The sequence below is a fragment of the Macadamia integrifolia genome, chromosome 10 (genome assembly GCF_013358625.1).
Source record: "Macadamia integrifolia cultivar HAES 741 chromosome 10, SCU_Mint_v3, whole genome shotgun sequence".
Taxonomy (NCBI): Eukaryota; Viridiplantae; Streptophyta; class Magnoliopsida; order Proteales; family Proteaceae; genus Macadamia; species Macadamia integrifolia.
This window is the reverse complement of record NC_056566.1, coordinates 19,896,104-19,920,779: the sequence shown is the minus strand read 5'-3', so window position 1 is coordinate 19,920,779 and position 24,676 is coordinate 19,896,104. Positions and strand designations below refer to the sequence as shown.

Genomic DNA, 24,676 nt, shown 5'->3' with positions numbered 1-24,676 from the left:
TGGGGGGGGGGTGGTTGTGTCTGGTTGGGGTTGGAGGTGGGATTCAATCTCATCCCATGCCTGAGGATGACAACCCTTAAGCCTCACCAGTGGGAGCTGCTGACACCTTTAGGTTCATTGGAAGGATTGAAAAATGAGCAATGCCCATCCTGGTTGCTAATGTCAAGACAGTTCAAACAGTGTAGTTGCAGAACACAATGTTGATATCCCAAGACCATTTTAATCTGATGTTTAATGGCTTGATGGACTCTATTCCTAATAACCTTCTGTTTTACTTCACCTTTACAGCAAAAGTCACAGAAAATACTATGCAGTACAGGGAAGAAAGGAGCATGCCTCATGAAGTTGAACCTGGTTAGTGCATCTACTTCTGATCATCACTTGTCCAAAAATTACTTGAGCTAGCAGTGCTAACTGCCCAGTAACATCACCATCTTAGAGAGTGGTTGATGTGGAGTCACATTTTTAAGGTAGCGTTTTAGTTTAAAGTCATAGCACTAGTTTCTGGGAGTCTTGTGACAGCCTAACTAAGAAAGAGTTTTCTGGGATGTCCATAATCTTTGGGAAATTAATTCATAATGCACCAATGCATATCATTATATCAATCTATTGGAACTCTGAAGTATTATTGCTATCAAAAGCCAAGACGCAATGGAGGCAGCTCTGACAGTGGAAGTCTGACATTGAATGCATCAGTTCTTAATTTCTGTGTGTACAGTTTGGATTAAATCTAGACATTTTCCTCTTCCTGACTTGGGAGAAGATTGAATCCTGTGACCTTATACTAGTGCTGCACATCAACCAATTATGAATGATTTAAAATTTTTAATATGGTTAAAGTTTGTACATTAATTAATAATTAAATGTATATTGTATCCTAGCCCCTGCACTCAAGTATTAACAATATCACAAGCTGTTGAACACTTGAACTTGATCGTACTGTGCATTCACCTTTTTCTAGCTATGTTTAATGTAATATTTGTTAGACTTTGATGTTTTTTAATCTATGCACCATAATGTATTGATGATTTTCTTATTTAATGTAGAAGGTCCAACAAGTAGAAAAGCATCCTTGCAAAGATACCTTGAGAAGCGAAAAGACAGATATGGTTTAAAGGGCTAAGATGATGTTTCAGAGGAGACGAATATGACCTGCACTCTACTCGCCATCCAAACCAGCTATTTCTTTTTTCTCTCACTGGACTGCATTGAAGGAAGATGTAAGAGCAACTGAAAGAGGGGAGAGTGATCATCTTGTTCTAGCTTGGGAATGTAATTGAACCATCCGATGATGATTAAGGACCCTAACTGGCAGTCAACCGAAAGCGACTCATGTTTGCCATCCCAACCAAACTACTTCAGATGCCTACCCAATGTTAGTTCAGTTGAGAACCAGGCCAAGGAATTTTGATCTCAGTTACAATGGTAAGTTATGTGAAGTTCACTTCTTGGCACATCTTTATCATACAAGACATTTTTTTTAACAATTGCATGCCTTGTAATCAAAGACGATTCCCATGGTGTGCTAGTCTTGACAGTATATGCGAAAGGGTTCAGTGAGTCCATGCAGTACTTTGAGGTGTCAGTCCTTGGGAACCTTGCTTTCACCCCTGGTGTGTCTTTGATGTCTAGAACTCATGGGTACATTGCTTATGGGGTGATGTGTTCCAGTTCAAAAGTGACAGCAGATGATGAACGTTCTGATAGCTAATTTAAGATGGATGATGATCAAAGGGTATAGAAAAAATGCCCGACTCATGTTTGTTCTTAGCTGATCAGTATTAGTTTGAGGTTATGGGGTTCCCTGGCGATGAACCAGTACTGGAGTAGTGAGTTAAATATTGGTGACATGATTCGATTAATGTAAGAGATGATTTTTAGAGAATCCAAAGTTCCCCTCCAACTGAAATTTTTTTGGGTTGCTCATATGTTTGTTCCATGGGTGCAGCCAATCTGATAAGTTTTGGCTGGGCTTGGAGAGAGAATAAAAGGGGGAAGTAGAACAAGAATTCCTTCCTTGGAAGATAACAACCGTTGGATTGCCGTAGCCATTTCAGATGGACATTTGTCCATTCATTCTCATAGTATCAGAATCCAGGATCAACGAATGGGCATCATTCGGTGAGCGATTGGGGACGATGACCCTCATCCCAAACCCATCTGTTGATCGAATAATCACAAGCTAAACTTTGATTGTTTGGTGGTAGAACATGAAATAATATACTGATGTAAAGAAGACAATGGGGTTGAAAGAAGCTGATCAGATTGAGGAAGAGCAGAAAGAGTGTAGGTCAGAGAGAATGGGATGCAAGGGGAGTCCTCATCCTTTGCAGTGAGTGTTAAGGGCGAGAGCTAGGACAGCTGAGAGCTTCTAGGCATGTGTCCCAAGGGGGCCCAGCCACTCGATGTTCACTGCACCAATGCGGTGGCATTTTCACACTCAAATACACAGACTAGCCCTCTTAATTCTTTAGGGTACACCACTTTGTGGAAGATTTCCTCTATCTATTCTTCTCTGTTCTCAATACTTATCAGTCTTCTTGGGTCCTATATTCTTTGGTCTCATTTCGTTTTGTTGGTTGTTAGCATCACTAGTCACTACCAAGTAATGCTGCGTTTATCATTGGCCACCTAGTCCATCATCATCCTTTGAGCCACACCCTTGTAATGATGGTAGTAACGTAAAAGTGATTTATCATCTCATCTCCAAGAGGAAATTTTATTGAAAGAAAACCAACCAGTAGCTGATCCCATTTAGGTAAATTTTGAAAGTGGTTTAGAGGAACTTATTGAAAGAGAACCAACCAGTAGCTGAATCATTTAGGTGGGATTTTTTTGATTTGTGTTTTTTAATCAGTAGTTGTTACAACTTCTTAATTCACCACTTTGGTTATAATAAAAATTTCCCTATTAATATACAAGGAGGAGGGGAGGGATAAAGATGATTTTCATGCCCCAAGTTCTTTGGGGATGCAAAAAGTGTTGATATTGTTGCGGAGTCATGTGGATGTTTATGTGAGGAGTCAATACCATTGTTCCGAAAAAGGTTCCTAAGAGGGTGGATGAGGGAGAATAAAATATATGGCCCGCATGGATATGTAAGAGAGGATATATAATCTTCAGTCTATAATTTATTATATGTTCAATCATTGTAATTGTGTCCTAGATATCTAATAGCCATAATTGTCATCTCACTCTTCTAAGTGAAAATATATGGCCTATTCATATGAAAATCAAAATGCATATGAAGAAATAGTTTTTCAAAATATATTTTTTAAAAATTATTCATGTCCTAAAAATAATTGAGCTAAGTTACTAAGGACGGTCCAAGTTTCTTCGGGTTCAAATTTTGTATATGGATAGACCTCAAGATCCCACCCTATATGTTCAGTTTCAGCTTAAGAAGAGTTGTCCAAGGTGTGAACATGCATGAACAATTAAAAGAATTGAAAGATAACTGCCAATATATGGGAAGATATTTCATTGATTCAGGAATCCTATCCAATATATTTATTAGTTCAGCCCTCTAAAGCAACTTTTGCGTCATAATTATTGTTCTATTTGATCATGGTAGCTACAAGTTTGACATTAACACTTATAATTTTGGGTCATGTAGCCCAATTAAATCCTAAAACAATTCAAATAAATTAGTCCAATTGTCATTAGTTTTTGCAAAATATCAGTATACACAAAGTGTTTACCATCCAAGTTAGTTATTTTGTTTGTTTCCTAATTCATGACAGGATTGTGTACAGTATATGTTAGGGCAAACACTAAGAAAAATACTAAAATAAAGAGACAATAGATTTGCACAACACAAAGATTTAATGAGATTCATGCTCTGGTGTGGTGTGTTACGTCCTCGGGCGAAGAAGAAAATGTTTCATTATGCAGAAGAGAGATTACACCCAAGCAGCGACGAGAAAACAAAACTCGTCCTGAAACCCTATCTCAAAAAACCCCCAAAAATACAATGATTGGCTCAACAAGACAATAGTATATTATATACTTCAAGTTGAGGGTCGACCCATCGGGTTGTGGTCGATGCCCCCGCACCTACATATGAGATCAGTTCAATCCCTCTGCTTCCATCATAGATCTCAGAAAACTTTCCATTCAGATCACTAGTAAAATATATCAGAATGAATCAATTTGAAACAAACTTAACAACATTGAGATGGCACCTTCAGCACTTGCTCCAAGAACAGCCACCCTTGCCAACTATCCCACCCTAGACTTCTCCACTTCTCTCCCACGTCATTATAAGTTATAATAATCTTATCTGATATAGCAGACATGAAGCAGTGCTTGAACTGTGCACTTGCTAGTTTATAATATTGGTAACTCATAGATCATAGATTCTAAATTATTATAATACTAGTAAAAACTTAATAAAAACTGGTGGATGATTTTTTTTCCTTTTTTAATGCTGAAAAGAACAAGATAGCAACAAAGAGATGCACCAAAGTCCATCACCATCTATGCATATTTAAATGAAGGGAGAAAGATTCTCACTCTGTTCTCTTAACTTGTATTCTCTCACAAGGTTTGTTAATTCATTCTCTCTCCTCTCGAATCTGTGTGGGCTCCTTAACTGACGATTAGTTGGCGTGTTATCATCGGTGTGCCGTAAGAGATTCCTCCCACGTTGGCAGCATAAGAAATCATTCCTTACCAATGAAAAGCCAAACCCATGTTAAAGAGAAAAAGACAGAGTGGGGGTTAATCCATCAGTGGGTTGCTCAGATGGTTAAGATGAATTAGGGATTGTGTGGATAGGCACACGGTTTTAGGTTCGATTCTCCATCTGTATATCTACGATTTAAGTGGAGACCGTGACGGTGAGTTCCAACACTAGTCTCCCTGACGATTAGTCGAGACAATTGAGATATGGGAGGGCATGCCTAGAATCTCCTCATTAAAATTCCGAGACCTACTGGATGACTCGATTTCTTACCTCCACCAAACTACACTCTAACATCATAGTGATCCCTCTATCCAAAAATAAATACACACGATCAACAACATAACCTCATCTATACAAAACATTATTACTAATAAAAACAAGTGTTCTAAAACCAACTTCAACACCTTTAATCTCTTTTCAACTGTTCTGCATATTATTAATGTCATATTCAAGAAAATGAATACATAAAGAAGACGACAGAGAATAAGATAAAATCGGGTGGGGAGGATATGACTTATCATTTTAGTATATAATAAAATCAAAAATCAACTCAGTTCAACTTTAGTCTTATCTCAATTAAATAGAGTTGGTTACATTAAATCCTTTTTTAAGTAGATGTTAGGCAATAGTTTGGTCTTTTTCCATTAAAAGCTTGAGGTTGGAAAGTGTCATTGGCAAGTGTGAACTGCTTTTCTCTTTGATCCAATGAATCATCCATCCCATCCCATTCCCAATATGCCACTTGTCGGTCCCGGCCATCTTGTCTATTTTCACAATTCTTAGTTTTCATTGGACGAATCAAAATAAATAATAGTGGTGGTTTTATAAAGAGGTGTAAATCGCTGATTTTTTTATTTTTTTTTCATGATTTTAATTCTTGCAAATGCTCCTTCCACAGCCCATTTGCAGCAACTTTTCAATATAATTCAAACTTTTGAACCATGAAAGAAAGAATAGCCTTTCGAACCATGGGGAAGGATCCTATGGTTAAATAAGCCTATGGTTGGAAGCCTCCCTTAGGCCCATCTGTTTAGAGAGGAGTTTGGCGTAAGAATGTCTGATTACTAGGTTCTACATATTGGTAAAATTAAAGATAGAAAAAGTAAATTGGAGAAAAGTTGGACTTTTTTACCCTAACTTTGTTTGATTAGCACATAGTTGTGGGAGAAAGAGAACAGAGGAATGAAGAAAGAGAGCCATTAATTGTAATGACTTCCCACCCCCACAAAGTCCCACCAATTTGGCAGGACTTTGGAAGTAGATGTGGTGAAAGCCACATCAGCAGACAGGAAATTTCATCTCCCAATGTTGTTTAGAATATTTCTCACCCCATTATATCCAAATACATGATTTTACCATGCTTTTGGGAAAATAAATACAACTCTCCCACCCCATCAAAGCCCCCCCCTAAACAAACGGGCCCTTAATTACTACCTACCATATGGCCCCATTAGTGGGGAGTTTACCTTTGTACTTTCAATGCTTGAACAAACTTATCCTAAAACTCTAAAATTGAATTCTCTATCTATTCTAATACCTTTATATCTCTTGGCTTGGAAATTAATTGGATTGACAATTTTCCCAAACAAAATATGATCTTTTATATAAAATGATAGGACAAGTGTTTTCTGTCCACGATAGGCTATAGTGCATCCTTAGGCAAGGGCATGATGGTCATTACATGCCCCTATTTCTATAACGCAAGGGTCTCTTAAGGACAAAAAACTTTGTCCCTAAATTAAAATGCCATGGAGCTACCATGTGACAAATATTTGGGTAGTGTAGAGAAATCTTCCTACGTATGGTGATGAAAATAAATTATTTTTCTTGCTAGGCAGAAATTTTTCTTCACCAGTTTTCCATCAATTATGTAACCATGTGTTCCACCAATGATATGATCATGTGATTAGACTCTTGGGTCGTAATGATACTCCCACCTTCCATGGACCATAGACATAGTTGAAATTATCTCTTCATACTTCATATTGCAATTTGATAGTATTGATAGGAATGGAGAAAATATTCTTCTTCATCACTAGTGAAGATAAATGATTTGCATAGGCTCCATTACCGCACCCTCTCTCTATCTCTCTCATCCCTCCTCTAAAATGACCTCCTTATCCCCTATTAATTGAACCAACTAGAGGTTCTGAGTGGTTTCCTGTCTGTGTTGCCTTTGTTATTGGACAAGAAACACTCTTGCATATTTCTGAATGGGGAAAATGAAGCACACATTGCCAGTGTGTAGATTCTTGCGCATACCTCTCATATCCTACACCCTCTCTCGTCAATAAATGCCCCATTGGATGATTCATCACCCTCCCCCTATTGGTGCACACTTGCACTCACATCATATGAAACCCTCTATCTTTTTATATTAACCCCATCTAGGTGTGATTATCCTTACTTGTTGTGTTGTGTTTGTGTTGTGCCTCTTGCCCTTTACTCTTCCCATCTTTTTTTTTTTTTAATTTTTTTTTATGGATACATGCAATTGACCCCACTAAGCTGGGATAAGGCTGAGTTTGTTGTTTTTGCAAAATGGATTGTACTTTTGTAATTGTGAAGAAAAACATAGTACGTTATATTTTTCGAGGAATGATTCACTGAGCCATTGATGTAGACGGTTTAGATGAAATGACCTTGCTTCCCTCCAATATATGATACCATTTATCACATTTCATTGGTGCACTTCCCATGCCGCTTGTTCAAAGAACCTTCTCCCACATTTTTATATCTATTTCAAATGCGAGGTAATTTTGTAATTTGTACGAAACCTTGGATCCAAGTTTCAACTACATTTCCTCCTAAATCTTGCGTTAAATATTCTGCTCTGCCTTCACCACCAAGAGGGGGTTACTTTATTGTTAAATATAAGAGCTAGAGATCGGTGCAGGGGCCAATGAGAGTGTGTGCTAGTCTACTAGAGCACCAATATGGATGGAATTATTAATTTCATGGAATAGGACTCTAATTTCGTGGGCTTATGTGTCTATGGATAGGAACTATTTGACCAGTAGCATTTTTTTTCATTAAAATATATTATTTTTTAAATTAAAAATAAAATGTGGATCCTAACTCCTAACCCTATGGATCCTCATCACATCCACCCACTATATTTTTCATCACATGGCAGTCCATGAAGCAACAAGCATAATCTATTGACTCCCAATCCCTCTCCCTGTCAACAGGATTGATAATCTAATGGAAGAAAATCCTTGCCCCATCATCATTCGGGTTGACTGATTGTGAATTCGAGTAGGCAAATTCTATTATAGCTAGTTGGTCTTATGGAAATATTGTATATATCTTATGAGGGTTTTGTCTCAGTATGATCACTAGTAGGGGTGCCAATTCGTGGCCCGACCCGACTAAATCGATCGGGACCAACCATTTATAGACTGGTCTGGCCCGGCCTAGCCCAACCCGGCTCGGACCGGCCCAGACTATTTATTAAATGTGTCGAGCTTGAGCCCGGCCCGTTTACAAACAGTCAGTCTCGATTTTGCTACTTGGACGTCAGGCGCCCGATCGAGACCGAGCGAATAACACCCAATTGAGATCGGCCTATTGTGCATCGGCCTGGCCCGACCCTTTAATGATTGTAAAATATTTATTTTACCTCCCAAATTAAAGAGTAAAAACTAAAAAGTAAAGACATGTTCACATTTTAAATAATGGTTATATTTGGAATCATATATTGATTTATTTTCATTTTTTGGGCTTGCATGAGTGGGCTGGAATACAAGAGCACATTTTAAAGATGACCCGTTTAAAAACCGGTTAAAGCATGTTTAACGTTAAACATGTCTGTAGCCCAGTTAAGGCCCGACTAAAGCCCGATTAAGGTAGTCCAATTATAGCCCGAGGCCGACCGACCGAATATAAAGCGTACCATGCCCTCAATAATTAAGCCTGATTAGTTAAATGGGCGGGTACAGTGCAACCTTTGAAAATCTTCAAGCCCGACCGAAACCAGACTGGCCCGACCGGTTGACACCCCTAATCATTAGATTCACTACCATGGAGAAAGGAAAAAACAAAAGAAGAAGAGAACCTCCCCCAGATGTCTTGATTATTATTATCCATTAAAATGGGAAAGGAATAAAATCGTTGTACTGTATAGCATGCAATCCTACATAATTAGCTCTTCCGTTCACATTGTTTACACGCTATTGGCCTTTTTTTTTTCGTCAAATGAAAGAAGGAAAAAGGGAAAGAAAACGTAAACAGTAAACTTTCATCCTTCTTAGCAAGGACATAGGTAGCTAGAGATTTTCTTTGGAGTTCCTTCCCTTTGATCTTATCGGATGCCGTTACCTATGATCTTAAGATTTGACTCTGGAACTCGAAATTCAAGTATCCCCAGGAGTGAGTTTCGCTTTCTGTTTTTGTTTATCTCCTTAATTTCTGGGTTTGTTTGGATTACTTCCTTTTATGTATCCAACATTTTTGGGTTTGTTGGGTATCTCTGTAGTGGTTTCAGTAGTCTTTATTAATTTAGATTTGGTTACTTTTCATGATTGGATTTGGTAGTGTTTGGTGGAGTTATTGTCTCTGATTTATTTCCTTATTTATGCTGAAGATGCTGAGTGATTCGTTCATGATTGCGGAGAAAACAGATTTTGGAAGGAAAGCTGCGTCTGTTCAACTCTGTAGAGTGGAAAGAATTTTGAAACTCTTCAGAGGAAGCTTCACTCTTCCTCTGTGCGAAGAGTCCAGACTCCAGACTCAAGGGTCTGCTTTTGTATTTATTTTCTTTTGTTCTACCCAATTGTCTATTGGTGGCGTTGAAAAATTCCCAGTTTAAGTTTATGAATTGTGAATACTGAATGAGACGATATCCTTAGTTTTATTTTCTGTCAAATTTTTGGTTCTGGGTGTTGGAGAGAATCCCATTTTAAGACTCTGGAGATCTGGGATTTTTTTAATCTGCTATGCCCCATGAAGAATCTCTTCCTCTCCGAGTCCTGCAAAGAGACACAGCTCCATCCTCTAAATCCACATTCATGGCTTCAGGTTGAAAGAGGGAAGCTGTCCAAATCTTCTTTCCATTCGCCTTCTTCTATGTAAGTTCTCCCTATTCTCTATTTTACGAAGCTGGGTAGGTTTTTTTTTTTTTTTTTTCCATGAGCTTGAAATGATGTTCTCTCCCCCTCCCCCCTTCTCTCATTTCTTTTTTGATAGAGAATCTCTCATCAAGGTACCTGAACCACCCATTCTTCCGTTCTTTAAACCCATCAACTATGTTGAAGTTCTGGCTCAAATTCATGAAGAACTCGAGTCTTGTCCTCCCTTCGAGAGGTCGAGCCTCTACTTGCTACAGTTTCAAGTCTTTAAGGGCCTTGGAGAAGTCAACTTGCTACGCCGAAGCCTCCGTTCTGCATGGCTGAAAGCGAACAGTGTTCATGAAAAACTTGTTTTTGGGGCATGGTTGAAATATGAGAAGAGGAGAGAGGAGCCTATCTCTGACTTGCTTTCATCATGCGGAAAATGCACACAGGAGTTTAAGTTAGTAGATATTGTTTCTCAGCTTCCTGCTGATCAACATTTGAATTCCCCAGAAGTAGTCCAGGTTACTGGGACACATTCTGATACTGTCTTCTTTCAAATTGGAGAAGAAAAAATAGCCTGTGATAAACAGAAGATGGCAGCTCTTTCTGCTCCATTCCATGCTATGCTGAATGGGTATTTCATGGAGTCAAATCAGGAGGTCATTGATTTTTCAAATAATGGAATCACCCCTGTGAGTATGAGGATGATCACTGAGTTCAGCAGAACAGGTTGTTTAGAGGGAATTACTTCATGTGTTCTTTTGGAAATCTTAATATTCTCCAATACATTTTGTTGTGAAAGGCTTAAAGATGTGTGTGATAGGAAACTTGCTTCTTTGGTTTCCTCAAGACAAGATGCGATTGATCTCATGGAGTATGCGCTTGAAGAGAGTTCCCCTCTCCTTGCCTCCTCATGCTTGCAAGTATTTCTGCGTGAGCTGCCTGACTGTTTAAATGACGACCGAGTGGTTAAGATATTCAGCGACGCTGATCAACGGAAAAGATTGATTATGGTTGGGGCTGCCTCATTCTCGCTCTACTGTTTATTGAGTGAGGTTGCTATGAACCAAGACCCACGGTCTGATATAACTGCATCTTTCTTGGAGCGGTTGGTAGAGTCGGTGGTAACTAATAGGCAGAGACAATTAGCCTTTCATCAGTTGGGATGTGTGAGGCTTCTGAGGGGGGAGTATGACAAAGCTGAGCAGTTCTTTGAGGCGGCTTTCAGTGAGGGCCATATTTATTCTGTTGCAGGTTTGGCCAGGCTTAGCTCTATCAAGGGCTATAAACTTTTGTCATATGACAAGCTAAGCTCTGTGATCTCCTCCTATAGCCCCCTTGGATGGATGTACCAGGAGAGATCACTATACTGTGAAGGTGACAAGAGGTTGGAAGAGCTCAATAAAGCAACCGAGTTGAACCCCACACTTAACTACCCATACATGTATCGAGCTGCATTTTTTATGAGAAAACAAAATGTTCAGGCTGCCCTGGCAGAGATCAATAGGATTCTTGGGTTTAAACTAGCCTTGGAATGCTTGGAGCTCCGGTTCTGTTTTTATCTTGCACTCGAGAATTATCAGGCAGCCTTATGTGATGTTCAGGCAATTCTTACACTGTCTCCAGAATATAGAATGTTTGAGGGACGGGTAGCAGCTTCTCAACTGCATACTCTTGTTCGTGAACATGTTGAGAATTGGACTACTGCAGATTGTTGGTTGCAACTGTACGACCGGTGGTCTTCGGTTGATGATATTGGGTCTCTCTCTGTCATCTATCAAATGCTTGAGTCTGGTGCCACAAAGGATGTTCTATACTTCAGACAGTCTCTGCTTCTCCTTAGGTATACTCTAGTATCTAATGGGACCATTCCTTGTGTATGCTAGTTGGTAATATTATGCTTGCATCAAGGCAGATAGAAACCCAATGGTTTTGCTTTATCAGGTTGAACTGTTCTGATGCGGCGATGCGAAGCCTGCAACTGGCACGCCAGCATGCTTCAAGTGAACATGAACGCCTGGTTTATGAGGGATGGATCTTATATGATGCGGGTCATTATGAGGAAGGGCTTCGAAAAGCTGAAGAGTCAATCAACCTTAAGAGATCTTTTGAGGCCTTATTTTTGAAAGCTTATGCTTTGGCAGACTCTGGCCTTGATCCTTCATGCTCTTCAACTGTTATTTCACTACTTCAAGATGCATTGAAGTGCCCTTCAGACAGGTTACGCAAGGGACAGGTATACCTTTTCCCTGTCTTCCTGCTTCTCTGAAACTTGTGTGCTGAATTGCTAAGCTTTGCCTGCCAATTCTTCTTCCAATGTCACTACTACCATTTTTTTATTAAGAGAGGATGTTAACTCTATAAGAAGATGCATACATTAATTCCTTGTAACCTTGACGCATATACCATAATAAGAATTACTAGCCCTGAAAATTTTGTGCATGTAGTTATTACAAAGTGCTATCACCAACAGAAAAAGGCAATTGAAGAGTAGGAGAAAGCGAAGTATCTGAGACCTAACCCAACTTTGTGTGTGTGTCTGAATTGCCTTCTTTTTTTTTTTTTTGGTGGGGGGGGGGGGTGGGGTTGGGGGGGGGGGTGGGGTGGCGGTGTAATACTAATTTCCATTCTAAGTCATGGTACTATGCAAGTAGTCCAACCCATATCCAGCCATGTTATGTCAACAAACAAAAAAAAAGGGTCGAAAAAATGATATTTCCTTGTTACATAGTTTGTATGGTTATTATTCATTCATAAAAGTTCAGAGTTCATATATATATATATATATATATTCATGTCCTTGTTACCATTATTCCTTGAATATGGAGAAAACTGATGAAAGTGCAGCTGATCCGAATTAGCTATTTGCTGCATCAAGTTTATATGGAAGGCACTGACATTTGACCACTATAAACTTGTTCTGTGATCAATCATCAAAAAAATTTAAGTTCGTAGATACTTGGGGACCTGGCATAGTTCTATTACTATTCCATTTGCCACAATGTAGGTCTAGATATGGTGTGCACATGTGATCAATCTGAACCACTCAATCAGGGTGATCCATCTGGAAGATAATTTTTCAGATGGATAAAAGGACCTCATCGTGGTGATTGTGGAAAGAGGTTTCTAACACCCATTTATTGAATAGCTAATATGCAATATCTTAGTTATATTAGTTTTGTATGTGAGTTCTAGTGGCCATCATAAAAAAAAACAGCATTTTATTGATAGCTCATACGGAAAGCAAGTGGAACTGAATGTGTCGATGTGACCCAAAGTCACCCGAAAATTAACTGGAAATCCCTTAACCCACAACTCTGTCCTAAACAATTAGAGTGGATGAGAACTCCCAATACACCACCTAGGTCAGTTTGCTGTCCTATATTCCCCGCAAATCTTAGATCATATAGAGTTTTTAGGTAATTTTGAAACCTCTTGTCCAAAATTCCTCTTGTATATGTTCCTATTGTCTGCACCTCTTCAATTCTATATTCATAGCTGTAGGGTCATCCAACACTTACCCCTGACAAGCCAATCCCCCCCTGGGCGTCTTAGATATCTTCCCTTTCATGTGAGTTCTGACGTTTGTGTTGGTTGCCTACCAATCAAACAGTCTAGTTTGATTAATTTTTCAGCCACATGGTCCTGTGTCTTCTGTTTTATATTTTCATCTTTTTGTGTAGCAAATGCAATCTAAATCCTTCTCTATTGATCCTTTTCTTTATCTGCATCTTTGCAGGCACTAAACAATCTTGGCAGTGTGTACGTCGACTGTGGGGAGCTGGACTTGGCTGCCGATTGTTACATTAATGCCCTAAAAATCTGCCATACCCGAGCCCACCAGGGCCTTGCTCGTGTCCATCTCCTCCGAAATGATCGAAATGCTGCATATGGGGAAATGACTAAACTGATTGAGAAGGCTAAGAATAATGCATCAGCCTATGAGAAGAGGTCTGAGTATTGTGACCGTGAACTCAGAAAGGCAGATCTAGATATGGTCACACAGTTAGATCCACTCCGAATTTATCCTTACAGATACCGAGCTGCAGGTCATATTCTTTTCCTTCCAACTATTGTATAGGCAGCTTTGACATTTCCATGATCACTGATGTGTCTCACACTCTCGCATGGAAAATGAAATTTGTGTGTCCACCTTTTCAATTCAAAGGTTGCATCTCTGTAGAGTGTAGACCATAATAATTAGTAGTTGCATGCCAGGAGCTTGTTTTTGGAAGAGGACCCATTGGTTCATTATTCAGGTCCCTTTTAAGTAGATTTCTAAATGAAAATTCACTCGTCACCATCTTTTGTAGACTCTCTCTGGACTGTTGTCATATTATTTACCTTGGTACTGTGAAGAAGGTGGTTAACATAGTCACACAATCAAGGCTTATTTCTACTAAAATAAACCCACTTCTGTGATTTATCTGCATCAATGCAGTGGCCCTGTTCTCTCTTTTCCCTTTATTTACCTAATTTATTTTGTTAGCTAGACAACTCCCATTCCATCTGACAGTGAAGTTTCTATTGGGTTTTGTTGAAGCAGTTTTGATGGACAGCCACAAGGAAAAGGAGGCCATTGCAGAGCTGTCAAGGGCAATTGCAGTCAAAGCCGACCTTCATCTTCTACACCTGCGGGCGGCATTCCATGAGCACATTGGAGATGTCTTAGGTGCTCTGCGGGACTGTCGGGCTGCTCTGTCTGTTGACCCCAACCATCAAGAAATGCTGGAGCTTCACAGCCGTGTAAACAGCCATGAACCCTGAAAAGGTGAAATAAAGAAAAATGTATACTAAGCTTAGATGTAATTAGCATGTCATCCCCATGTTATCTATTAGCTTCTCTCCCTACATGTAATCTATGTTTTGAGGGTTTTCATGTAATTTAATGGGGTTTTTTTTTTAATAATATGTTGAGTGATGAAATTATAATCTCAGAGGAGAAAGTTCATTTTTTTGGGTACAATCATGATCCGAGTACCCATAAGGCCCTTGATGACTGAAGTATGTTCTCCTCTTCTTCGAGACAGAATCCTTCTGCTCCCACGATAGCAAATTTACCATTACCTACCTAATGGTTATCAAAATCAAATTGAAACCATTTATCAAAATCCAACTATGTCATTTACATCAAATTTGATTCTGATTTTAAAATTGAGACTGTTGGTTAACCGGTTTAAATTGAATTGAACCGAACTATTGAACACCCATCAACCTATCTATAAAGTTTGCTCCAGACCAGACCAGTGTGCACTGTAGACCGGTCAAGCAATATGGCATCAGCAATAGATAAAGGAAGGGTTTTGGGAATTTTATCCTATACTCGGCCCCATTTAAGATTGGTAATGCGATACAGAGTGTAAAATGGTCAAACTCCATATTAGTATCGCTATCTTTGAGGGCAAAAATGGCCGATACATATATATCGGTATAAGTATCGGTGGTATTGCTTCCCTAGTCTATTGTCTACATCGGTCTGGACTCTGGAGGCTACGTGAAATGTGGAAGCATTGGGGCAGGGTAACATGGTCTTTTTGTTCCCACTTATCTTTGGGCGTAGAGAAGCTTGAAAATTTCACTTTTTCCGTTTTAGTTTTTTTGGCAACCAAACATAACCTAGAGGCTTGTGTTTCTAACGGATGAGTTGCACTCCTTACACCAAATCCACACTTAGATTCATTTTACAATCAAATTTAATGATAATTAAAAGAAAATGATATGCTCCCACGGAAAACCCAACTAAATCACCTCTCCAACTTAATGAGGGGAATATCCAGTGCTAAGTCATAAAATGCGGCATTCCACCACCTTTTACCAATTAGGGGAACTAAGTAATAGCTTACGTCATTTTCAAGGGGAGTCGTTGTTTTTTTTCTTTTTTTAATGGAATAAGAGTGGATGTTTTTTGGATCGATATCTCTTATTAATTATTGACCTTATAGTCTCTAACTTATGTTCAAAATAAAAGATACTAAAAAATACTTAGATTTTAAAGTCATAAGAATGTACCACTTTAGTTTAACCAAACAGTTTTATAGGAAGAATCATTATACATGATTAGGGTAACCAAACAGTTTTACAGGAAGAATCAATCAAACAATTTTTCAGTAAGAAATATGCACCAGATTCGAGGCAACCAAATGATTTTTCAGCTAAATTAGATAGTTCTGAAGAATATCTATAAAAAAAATTAACATTTATATCCAATACATGCACCATTTGATTTACGCAACCAAAATCATCCCAGGATGCTGAAGCTGACTTCAACGCATAGACCACAGATGCAATTAACCTGGACATATATTTTTGCAAAGGCCATTTAAAAAAGATGCGAGTACATGACCCGAAAGGGTAATACAGACTTTTCTCCTACCATTTTTTTTTTTAATTTCCTCTCTTTGAAAACCACGACTCACGAAGTAACGAGGAAAGGGAGCGAGGAACCGAAATTCTAACCGCCTATCTCGCGCTCTCTCCTTTTTTGTCTATAAATATAAAGGATCGTTTGGCGTTGCCTTTAAGCTCCGGAGATCCCTGAAGAATACTTTACTGGAAAAAAAAAATCTCTGGGGAGAAAGACCGGCATAGAGCAAAGATGAGGGCTTCATGCACGGTAAGCTCAGAACTCAGAACTGTTGCTTTGATTATGTTTGACTTCTCCAATGACATGTGATGGAAGTTCTGCTCGCAAAATGGCAGCTTTAGACATTTATATGTTCTATATTGCTGGATTTTTTTTTTCCAATTCCATTCAATGGTAATGTTTGATAAATCCTATAAAAGTCCAGAAATTTTCGAGTTCCTTTCTGAATCTCCTTGATTTCATGGATTTATAAATCTTCTTTGGTTTTCTCTACCCCGCCATATTGATAAAAGATGAATGCATTTTCATTTCATTAACGCTCTTCCGTGATTATTTGTTGCAAGGTTTTGATTGCCCATGTTGAAATTTTTGGGTTCTTAGTTTCTAGTATACGGGCAAAATTGTGAGTTCGTTCGATTGTGCTTTGCATAGGAAAAATTGGTGACTTGACTTGTGGAATTGAATTTTTCTCGAATAGAAGGTGCTTGATGACTCGCTGCTTGAATCGATAAAGAAATTAAATTACAAAATTGAACTCCCTTGAATTAGAGGAAGTGATACTGGTAAATGTTTCACATGTGTAAGGAAGTTTGTCTATTCTGTTTATTGGTATTTGTGAGTTTTGAGCCCCTTCTAAAGGCCATTTGTTGTAGGTTTATTAGCCTGTAGATGGAAAGGTATACTGTGTTGTAATGAAGTTTTGGAATTTGATTTGGATTTTCCTCTATATCTTTGTGGCATTTGTCACTAGTGGAAACAAGCCAGGCCTTTAATATAGCTTCCAAGTTATATATCCAGAAACTAGGATATTATGCATCTCCCTTTATGTTGGTCACTTTCTTTTTGCTTGCAGGCATGGCAAGTGTTTGTAAGCATGCTCCTTTGAAAGTCATCAACTGAGAGTGCATGAGATTCATTAGGTTGTTAAAGTGCAGCTAACCTTCATATTGTGTCTGGTATTAGTATCACTGCAAAATGTATTACATTTTTACTTCTGATCTCCATAACATTTTGCATCAAGATGAGTGATGGAGGGTGGTTAAATTTAATTGGAGTTTTGGAAAATCTTTTACTTATTGCTGGCCTACTTTAGAAAGCTTGAGTTATTGAGTTTAAAGGGGTGCGTTGAATGAGCTTGCTTTATTATATCAAGACGCATATGGTGGATTAATAGAGTGATGTTCACCAAACCTTGGACATATCTCATATAGGCTACATGGGGAGCTTTCATAGGGGCAAAAATGTTTTGCGTATTCCCTTATGACTTGTACAATTTTGGTATCTTCCTTTTGTTCGAGCAATATGCAGTTTATTGACAGGAAAACTCCCTCTCACCATAAGCACACATGAGCATAGCTTCACAAACTCATAACTTGAAATTCTTGATTGAATTTATATCCCTTGCTTCTGGGAATGTTGTAAAATAACAAAAAAAAAAAAAAAAAAACAGAGCATTTTATTGAAAATATCTTTCGCACAGGATGGTAGGGAGGAAGTCATTGAAGCATGGTACATGGACGATAGTGATGAGGACCAGAGACTTCCCCATCACCGAGATCCGAAGGAGTTTGTGTCATTGGACCACATTGCAGGTACATTTTGTGGAAATTGCAGCAGCAAAGCTGCTAAATACATGAATCTTTCAACTAATTTGTCAACACAATTTTGTCAACCCTGCAGAACTTGGTGTTCTCAGCTGGCGTTTAGATGCAGACAATTACGAAACTGATGAGGAATTGAAGAAGATCCGTGAAGCTCGTGGATATTCCTATATGGTTTTCCCTATCAGCTCATATGAATTATTTTGCTAGAGTTCTGTTTTATATGGACATATAATTTTTTCTCATAGCAAATTTATCATGTGGTTGCTTTTCTTTAGGACTTCTTGAAGGTGTGCCCAGAAAAGCTACCAAACTATGAGGAAAAGATAAAATGTTTCTTTGAAGAACATCTTCACATTGATGAGGAAATCCGCTACTGTGTAGCAGGAAGTGGTAGAATTATTTACTCTCTTTGGTTTTGAGCTATGTCACTTAAAATATGAACATTCAATTCAGGCCTTCTTATTCTATTTTATTTTGAAGGTTACTTTGATGTGAGGGACCAAGATGACCGCTGGATCCGCATATCGGTGAAGAAAGGGGCTATGATTGTCCTACCGGCTGGAATTTATCACCGCTTCACATTGGATAGCAACAACTACATTGAGGTAGAAATTTCTGCCTGTTTTGTTTACTGCCATAAAAGATGCATATGAAAGGAGTAGTTTACTTTTATTTCTAGGTTTTCACAGATAATGATAGTCTTATTAGGAGGAGAAACACAAACTACATGCGCCAAGGAAATAGATAAGAAACTGAAATGGAATGTAAGGTCTGACATTAGATGCCAAAGAATTGTATAGCTTGTAGGCCCATAATTAGAAGAGTAGAAGATGATATATTGAAGAAGTGGAAATCTCATGCGCCCAAAGGAGGTGAAGATTTTGTGGAGTTGGAGGAGGGGCACAAGAAAAGAGGAAAAACACTGGGCCCACAACGCGCACTTGAGACTCTATAGCATGAACTTTCCCAAATCACTCAGAACAGTAGCAAATCTCATGCACTGAAATCCCTTACAGATTGAGCCTTAAGAAAACACACTAGAAGGAACCAGTGGATAATATTTTTCCACTTTTGGGTGCTTGTCCTCTTAGATGTGGATATTTCATTTCCTCTGGCTGCACTATACCTGGCCGATTACTTTGCTATCAAGGAGTAAGAAACAGATCATTGTAAGAACTCATCTGGCTGGGATTGTTGGTTGCCTTGCTGCTTCTACTGTTGACACTACAGATCATTGCCCTTATCCCATGCCCTTGAAAGCAGTTTTATATTTTACAAAGCCAGTTGCAAACATACACTGTAATACAACCTTTTCAGAAATAACTGGATCACCTTATATATTTCTGAACATATATGGGAAATTAAAGGGTGAAAGCAAACTGAATGGTTCTTATTTCGAATGATGATACTAACCAAAATTGCCACTGTAAAATCTTCTCATTTGGCGGGGATAAGTTGCAATGGGGGGTTTAGATTGTTCATGGCTATTGGAAATTGGGATATTGGGTTTGTATATGATATACTTAATTCCTATGTGACTGGCATATGAAGTAATAACAAATTCTTAACAAAGCTGTTGATGTTTCTTAATTATATATTTTTGTAGGCAATGCGGCTCTTTGTGGGAGATCCAGTGTGGACTCCTTTTAATCGCCCTCATGATCATCTTCCAGCGAGGTATATGATCTTGCGCATCCTGCAACCTGTTTATTCTTCTTGTTCTTATTTGTTTTTTTGGATTTTAAGAGGCTTACATCATATTCTGAGAAAGGTTTTCTGTCTCACAGGAATGAGTATCTTGAAACTTTTGTTAAGAAGGATGTCTCAAACCAAGCTGTTGATGCCGCTGCTTAAAGTCTCATTTCCACATCCTATACCTCACGGGTTTCATTACTTTATGTTCTCAGCTGTATTGTGTTGTCAAATGCTGATCATCTTCAGCTTTGTGCAAACTAATATTATCCAAAGAAAAATACCTGAAATAAATTTTCTTTCTTCACCAGAGGGAATTAACTTTCTTCCCTTCTTTCAGTTTCCCATGATGCAGTGTGAGGAAGAGAAAATTTGCATGGATTGGGCTCCTCTATGGCGGGCGTGTTTGTTACAGTGAAACACATATACAAGAACTAAGAATCAACATGCAGTCCAAAGCATGGACGGGCAGAGCAGCCCAAAGTGCTCTCAACCCTTAAATTTACACTACACGCCATGTTGATCCCAAACCTAGAATAGTAGAAATGTCATAATTCTTATAAAAAATAAAATAGAAAGTGTCATAATAAGTGTAGCCCACTAGCCGCCTTGTGGGTCTTCGTCTAGCTTCGTTGTGGTTGAACCAACAAAAAAAAAATTTCTGAACATGCAAATACCTTCCTTATAATACTAAACGGGAGGGTTTCCCATGATGCCGAATTGCCAACGTGAGAGAGTGGAAATTTGCACACAACGTTAGTCGTTAGCGGTCATGGTTTCAAGAATCGGTGACTGGCCCATTTTGATTAATTCAGTAATCACTGTATTCATGGATCAAAGGGCCGATTCTAGGGTTCTTAAGACCTATTCCAATATCGTCCACATGTGGATAAATAAAAACCCAAATTTTAGAGGAAATTACTAAATTAATTACAAGTGGAATCTTAATATGTAGAATTACAACCATGTATGATGGACTGGATAAAGCCATGGAATGAAAATACAAGACAGAGAGCCAATGGGTAGTGTAGTAACTTAGTGTCTGGGTGCAGGCTAGGCTAGGCAAATGAACAGGGACACAAACTTACAGCCGAGTATCACCATACCAGACAGAGGAGTTGGAGACATACAGGGACACATACGGAGCAACCCGAGGCTTTAGTGTGCTTCAAGGGGAACTGGCATGCCTACCCTCTCCTCCATCAAATTCTTGACGTAGCTTTTCCTCGCCGGATGCTCCTCTTGCGGACGGTTAAACGGAGTCCATACTGGCTCTCCCACGAACAACCGCATCAACTGCTCCATCATCATCGTCGTCGTCGTTATCAACAGTGAAAGCACCATTAGAGAAAAATTGAATTCAAAATCTCACAGATTGACAATGGATACAATTCTTACATACCTTGACGTAGTTACCAGTGTCCAGGGTGAAACGATGGTAAATCCCGGCAGGCAAAACGATCATGTCGCCCTCCTTAATCCAGATACGAATCCACCGGTCTTCCTTATCCCTCACATCGAAGTACCCACTGCCTTCCAAGCAGTAACGTATCTCTTCATTCTCATGGATGTGTTCCGTGTAGAAGTTCTTCAGCTTCTCTTCGTAATTCTCAATTTTCTCTGGGCACAAATCCAGAAGATCCTGCATTTTCTTATAAATTACAACCTTGCACACCTAATCCAACAAACTGAGACCAATCGAGAGGATGAGAGAAGATCCAACCATGTAGTTATAGCCCCTGCTTTCTCTAATATTGCGCAACTCCTCATCGTTCTCATAATTCTTAGGGTTCAAACGCCAGTACAAGACTCCCAACTCTGCTCAAATCCAATTCAGCAAAACAAATAACGATGGGAGTACGTTAATTAAGGGGGGGGGGGTGGGGGGAAGGAAAAGGGCCACTTCTTACCTTCTAGTTTGTTCATGGACACGAACTCTGGTGGATTGAGATGAAGAGGGAGCCTTTGATTCTCGCCGCTCTCCTCCATGTACCAAGCCTGATAATTTTATCAAACATTACAAACAGAAACCAAATTGATAATCTGATCTTAAAATGAGATGGAAATGGAAACATCGAGAGGTAAACTCACCTCAATCGCCATTTTCGGTTCCCAATTCTTGTAAGCTCTCTCAGGAATCCAGCTTCAAACACCTTCAATTCTCAGCCTCACACAATCTCACTGTGCCGGCCCCCAAATTATAGAGGACAATATAATCAGATCTTTCGGAATCTGGAAGTTTCCCGCTTTCGTATCTGTATTTCGTGCTTCCACGTGTACGGTTGGAATTCTCTCACGGTAGTGGGTGGTGCATTTTCTGCTGCGTCAACATCGCAAATATTAGGCTCACTGTTTGTATGCACAGTAGATTTTCTGGTTTCGACGTACCGGACACGGATTAATACTCACCTCGGATCCCTGATCCTATGCATGAGATGCCGGAAGAGCCACGTGTACAGTGTGATTCCTTAATGATGATGGATTACAACATTACATTTCAAAAATTTATGAAATAGATTTCTCTTAGCAATCACCAAAGGGGAACGCACCAACGAGGTGCGGTAGAAGCGCTTAATACATATAAGAACAAGGGAAAATTACTTGATTACCCACTTATGGGTTTTTCTTTATAAAATTATCCATCAAAAGTTTCAGTTAACAAAAATACTCAAAATTAGGTTTTACTCTACAAAATTACCCACTTAAAGTTTAAGTTAACAAAAATACCCAAAATTGAGTTTGGGTTTACAAACTACCCACACAAAGTTTCAGTAATAAAAAAATACATGATTATATGTGGAAGATGAAGAATACTCACTATTTTGGGTAGTTTTGTAAATCCAAACCTGATTTTGGTTATTTTTGTTAACTGAAACTTTGGGTGGGTAGTTTTGTAAACCCAACCCTAATTTTGGGTATTTTTGTCAACCAAAACTTTTTGGGGGTAATTTTGTAAAGAGAAACCCAAAAGTGGGTTATCATGTAATTTTCCCTAAGAACAATGACGTCTCTCTATGTTGAGGAAGATAAAAAGTAGAAAGAGGAGATCGGATCACATCCTCCTATGAGAATCATTCTTGTACGAGGTTGATTCGCATAAATGGAATCTACCCAATAAATAACTTTGTGATGAGTCCCATCTATGTGGATCAGTTTGTACAAGAATGTTTCCACACTCTGGGTGCTAGTTTATACAATCAAACAAAAACAAAATCTTATGGGGAAGTGTTTCCTATGGTTTATTTTTTGGGGGGTTGGGGGAGTAGAGGAATGTGGCTCCTACACGAATGTGAAAACCAACAGGAACGTATGAAAAAAGTATCAATAAAAGTGTTATTTTTCATTTCATGAGAGGGTTGGTCATTTTGCCTCCACATGTGTCTAGGTGCAAGATCCACACTCCCCTCCACATAAACCATTTTCCTAAAGCCAATAATTCCTTCCTCAAAATTTTTGTACCAAGGAAATCTTGCAAGCGGCTCATAGTTTCATTCCGTCTGTAGTTGATTCTATTCCCAACATCACTTGAAATGAATGATTTTGTTGATGGCCCAAATATTTGTGACAAGGTAAGTTGGTATCGGGACTCTTCCAATGGGAGGAGAGAGAGAGAGAGAGAGAGTTAAACACATATTTGGGTATACTTTCCTCCTTTTTTTGGTAAAATTTATGACCCTTAGTTTACATATCAAAATTGAATTAACCTCCATCCCAAAAAATTTAATAGAATATTTAAACCGATGAAAGGTCCATGACCAACAAATTTCGTTGTAAATAGCTTTCAAGTCTTCTATGGAAAAAATAAAACTTTTAAATCCATTAAGAAATAAAAAGAGCACATATGAAGGATTGAGTTTTCCTTCACCCAAGGAGAGGAAGAATCTCTTTTTTATTGTTAATGGTACCATGTGATTCGATTCTTAGGTCATCATTATACTTCCACTCCTATTGATGGAATTGAAACTACGGTGGATATTTTCATGTTAAGTTTGTCTTAAATTCTTGACCCATTTTGAAGAATGACCAATTTTGACATATTTTGGTGGTGATCTAAATGAAAAGTTTTATGAGATCTGTGATGGAAGCAGAGGGGGTTGAGCCAATATATGGGGGAGGGTATAGTTTGACCCGATAGATCGACTCACGACTTGGAGAAGTATATAATGTATTATCATCTTGTTGAGCAAGTCATTGTAATTTGGAGGTTTTTCCAGCTAGGGTTTCAAGGCAAGTTTTCTCACCATTGTTTGGGTGTAATTTATTTTCTACATGTAAAACTTCTTCTTCTTCGCCCGATGACATAACATACTATATCGGTGTATAAACCTCATTAAATCTCTGTGTGTTATGCAATCTATCTCGGTTTATTTTTTTATTTGTTAGTACTATTTACTATAACATTCCCTCATCATGGTTGTAGAAAACCCTTTTTATTTATTTATTTATTATTTTTTATATGACCCACACGGCCACAACAAAAGGATTATACTAAGTAGGGGTGTCAACCGTTCGAGCCGGTCCAATTTCGATCAGGCTTAATCGGGCTTGAAGACTTGCAAATGCTGCACCGTGTCCACCCATTTAACCAATCGGGCTTAGTTATTGAGTGCATAATATGCTTTATATTCGGTAGGTCAGCCTCGGGCTACCTTAATCGGGCTTTAGTCGGGCTTTAACTGGACTACAGACATGTTTAATGTTAAACGATCTTTAATCGGTTTTTAAATGGACCTTCTTTAAAATACGCTCTTATATTCCAGCCCACTCATGCAAGCCCAAAAAAATGACAATAAATCAATAAATGATACCAAATATAACAATTATTTAAAATGTGAATGTCTTTACTTTTTAGTTTTTACTCTTTAATTTGGGGGGGTAAAATAGGTATTCTACAATCATTAAAGGGTCGGGCCAGGCCGGTGCACAATAGGCCGGTCTCGATCGGGTGTTATTTGGTCAGTCTCGGTCGGGTGCCCGATGATCAAAGTAGCAAAATCAAGACCGACCGTTTGTAAACGGGTCGAGCTCAAGCCTGACATGTTTAATAAACGGTCTG

At 38.7% G+C, this 24,676-nt stretch overlaps 4 protein-coding genes across 9 annotated transcripts in view; 3 read left to right on the top strand and 1 right to left on the bottom strand.

Moving 5' to 3' along the window:
* Positions 1 to 1,903, top strand: part of LOC122091788 (protein TIFY 4B-like) — a 7,810-nt gene extending 5,907 nt beyond the window's left edge. The window contains exons 6-8 of one of the 3 annotated variants that reach the window (XR_006144014.1): positions 289 to 354; positions 1,047 to 1,425; positions 1,530 to 1,903. Coding sequence is in view for 2 of the 3 variants with exons in the window: in XM_042661926.1 (XP_042517860.1) it covers positions 289 to 354; positions 1,047 to 1,123 (143 nt within the window). In the remaining variant the exon portion in view is untranslated. Of the gene's footprint in view, positions 1 to 288; positions 355 to 1,046 lie in introns of all 3 variants that reach the window. The other 2 variants (XM_042661927.1, XM_042661926.1) reach the window with 2 other exon arrangements.
* A 6,930-nt stretch (positions 1,904 to 8,833) lies between these two features.
* Positions 8,834 to 14,696, top strand: LOC122091477 (ETO1-like protein 1). Of its 3 annotated transcripts, none has more exons than XM_042661454.1 (6): positions 8,834 to 9,058; positions 9,310 to 9,756; positions 9,875 to 11,584; positions 11,686 to 11,977; positions 13,481 to 13,790; positions 14,288 to 14,696. In XM_042661454.1, the coding sequence occupies exons 2-6, from the start codon at positions 9,632 to 9,634 to the stop codon at positions 14,506 to 14,508; spliced, it is 2,658 nt and encodes an 885-aa protein (XP_042517388.1). In that variant the 5' UTR covers positions 8,834 to 9,058; positions 9,310 to 9,631; the 3' UTR covers positions 14,509 to 14,696. The 3 variants fall into 3 exon arrangements, with proteins under 3 accessions (XP_042517388.1, XP_042517386.1, XP_042517387.1); XM_042661452.1 differs by having other exon boundaries at positions 9,273 to 9,756; XM_042661453.1 differs by lacking the exon at positions 8,834 to 9,058 and having other exon boundaries at positions 9,073 to 9,756.
* A 1,478-nt stretch (positions 14,697 to 16,174) lies between these two features.
* LOC122091478 (1,2-dihydroxy-3-keto-5-methylthiopentene dioxygenase 2-like) lies at positions 16,175 to 23,772 on the top strand. 2 transcript variants are annotated; one of them, XM_042661456.1, is made up of 8 exons: positions 16,175 to 16,354; positions 17,805 to 17,916; positions 18,005 to 18,099; positions 18,204 to 18,318; positions 18,409 to 18,533; positions 19,535 to 19,605; positions 19,716 to 19,812; positions 23,680 to 23,772. In XM_042661456.1, exons 1-7 carry the CDS (start codon positions 16,337 to 16,339, stop codon positions 19,780 to 19,782), a joined length of 603 nt encoding a protein of 200 aa, XP_042517390.1. In that variant the 5' UTR covers positions 16,175 to 16,336; the 3' UTR covers positions 19,783 to 19,812; positions 23,680 to 23,772. The 2 variants fall into 2 exon arrangements, with proteins under 2 accessions (XP_042517390.1, XP_042517389.1); XM_042661455.1 differs by lacking the exon at positions 23,680 to 23,772 and having other exon boundaries at positions 19,716 to 19,927.
* LOC122091479 (1,2-dihydroxy-3-keto-5-methylthiopentene dioxygenase 1-like) lies at positions 20,527 to 21,857 on the bottom strand. Its single transcript, XM_042661457.1, has 5 exons — positions 21,712 to 21,857; positions 21,531 to 21,618; positions 21,344 to 21,438; positions 21,023 to 21,262; positions 20,527 to 20,916 (listed from the first exon to the last, which is right to left on the bottom strand). Exons 1-5 carry the CDS (start codon positions 21,721 to 21,723, stop codon positions 20,779 to 20,781), a joined length of 573 nt encoding a protein of 190 aa, XP_042517391.1. The 5' UTR covers positions 21,724 to 21,857; the 3' UTR covers positions 20,527 to 20,778.
* Positions 23,773 to 24,676: the final 904 nt, after the last annotated feature.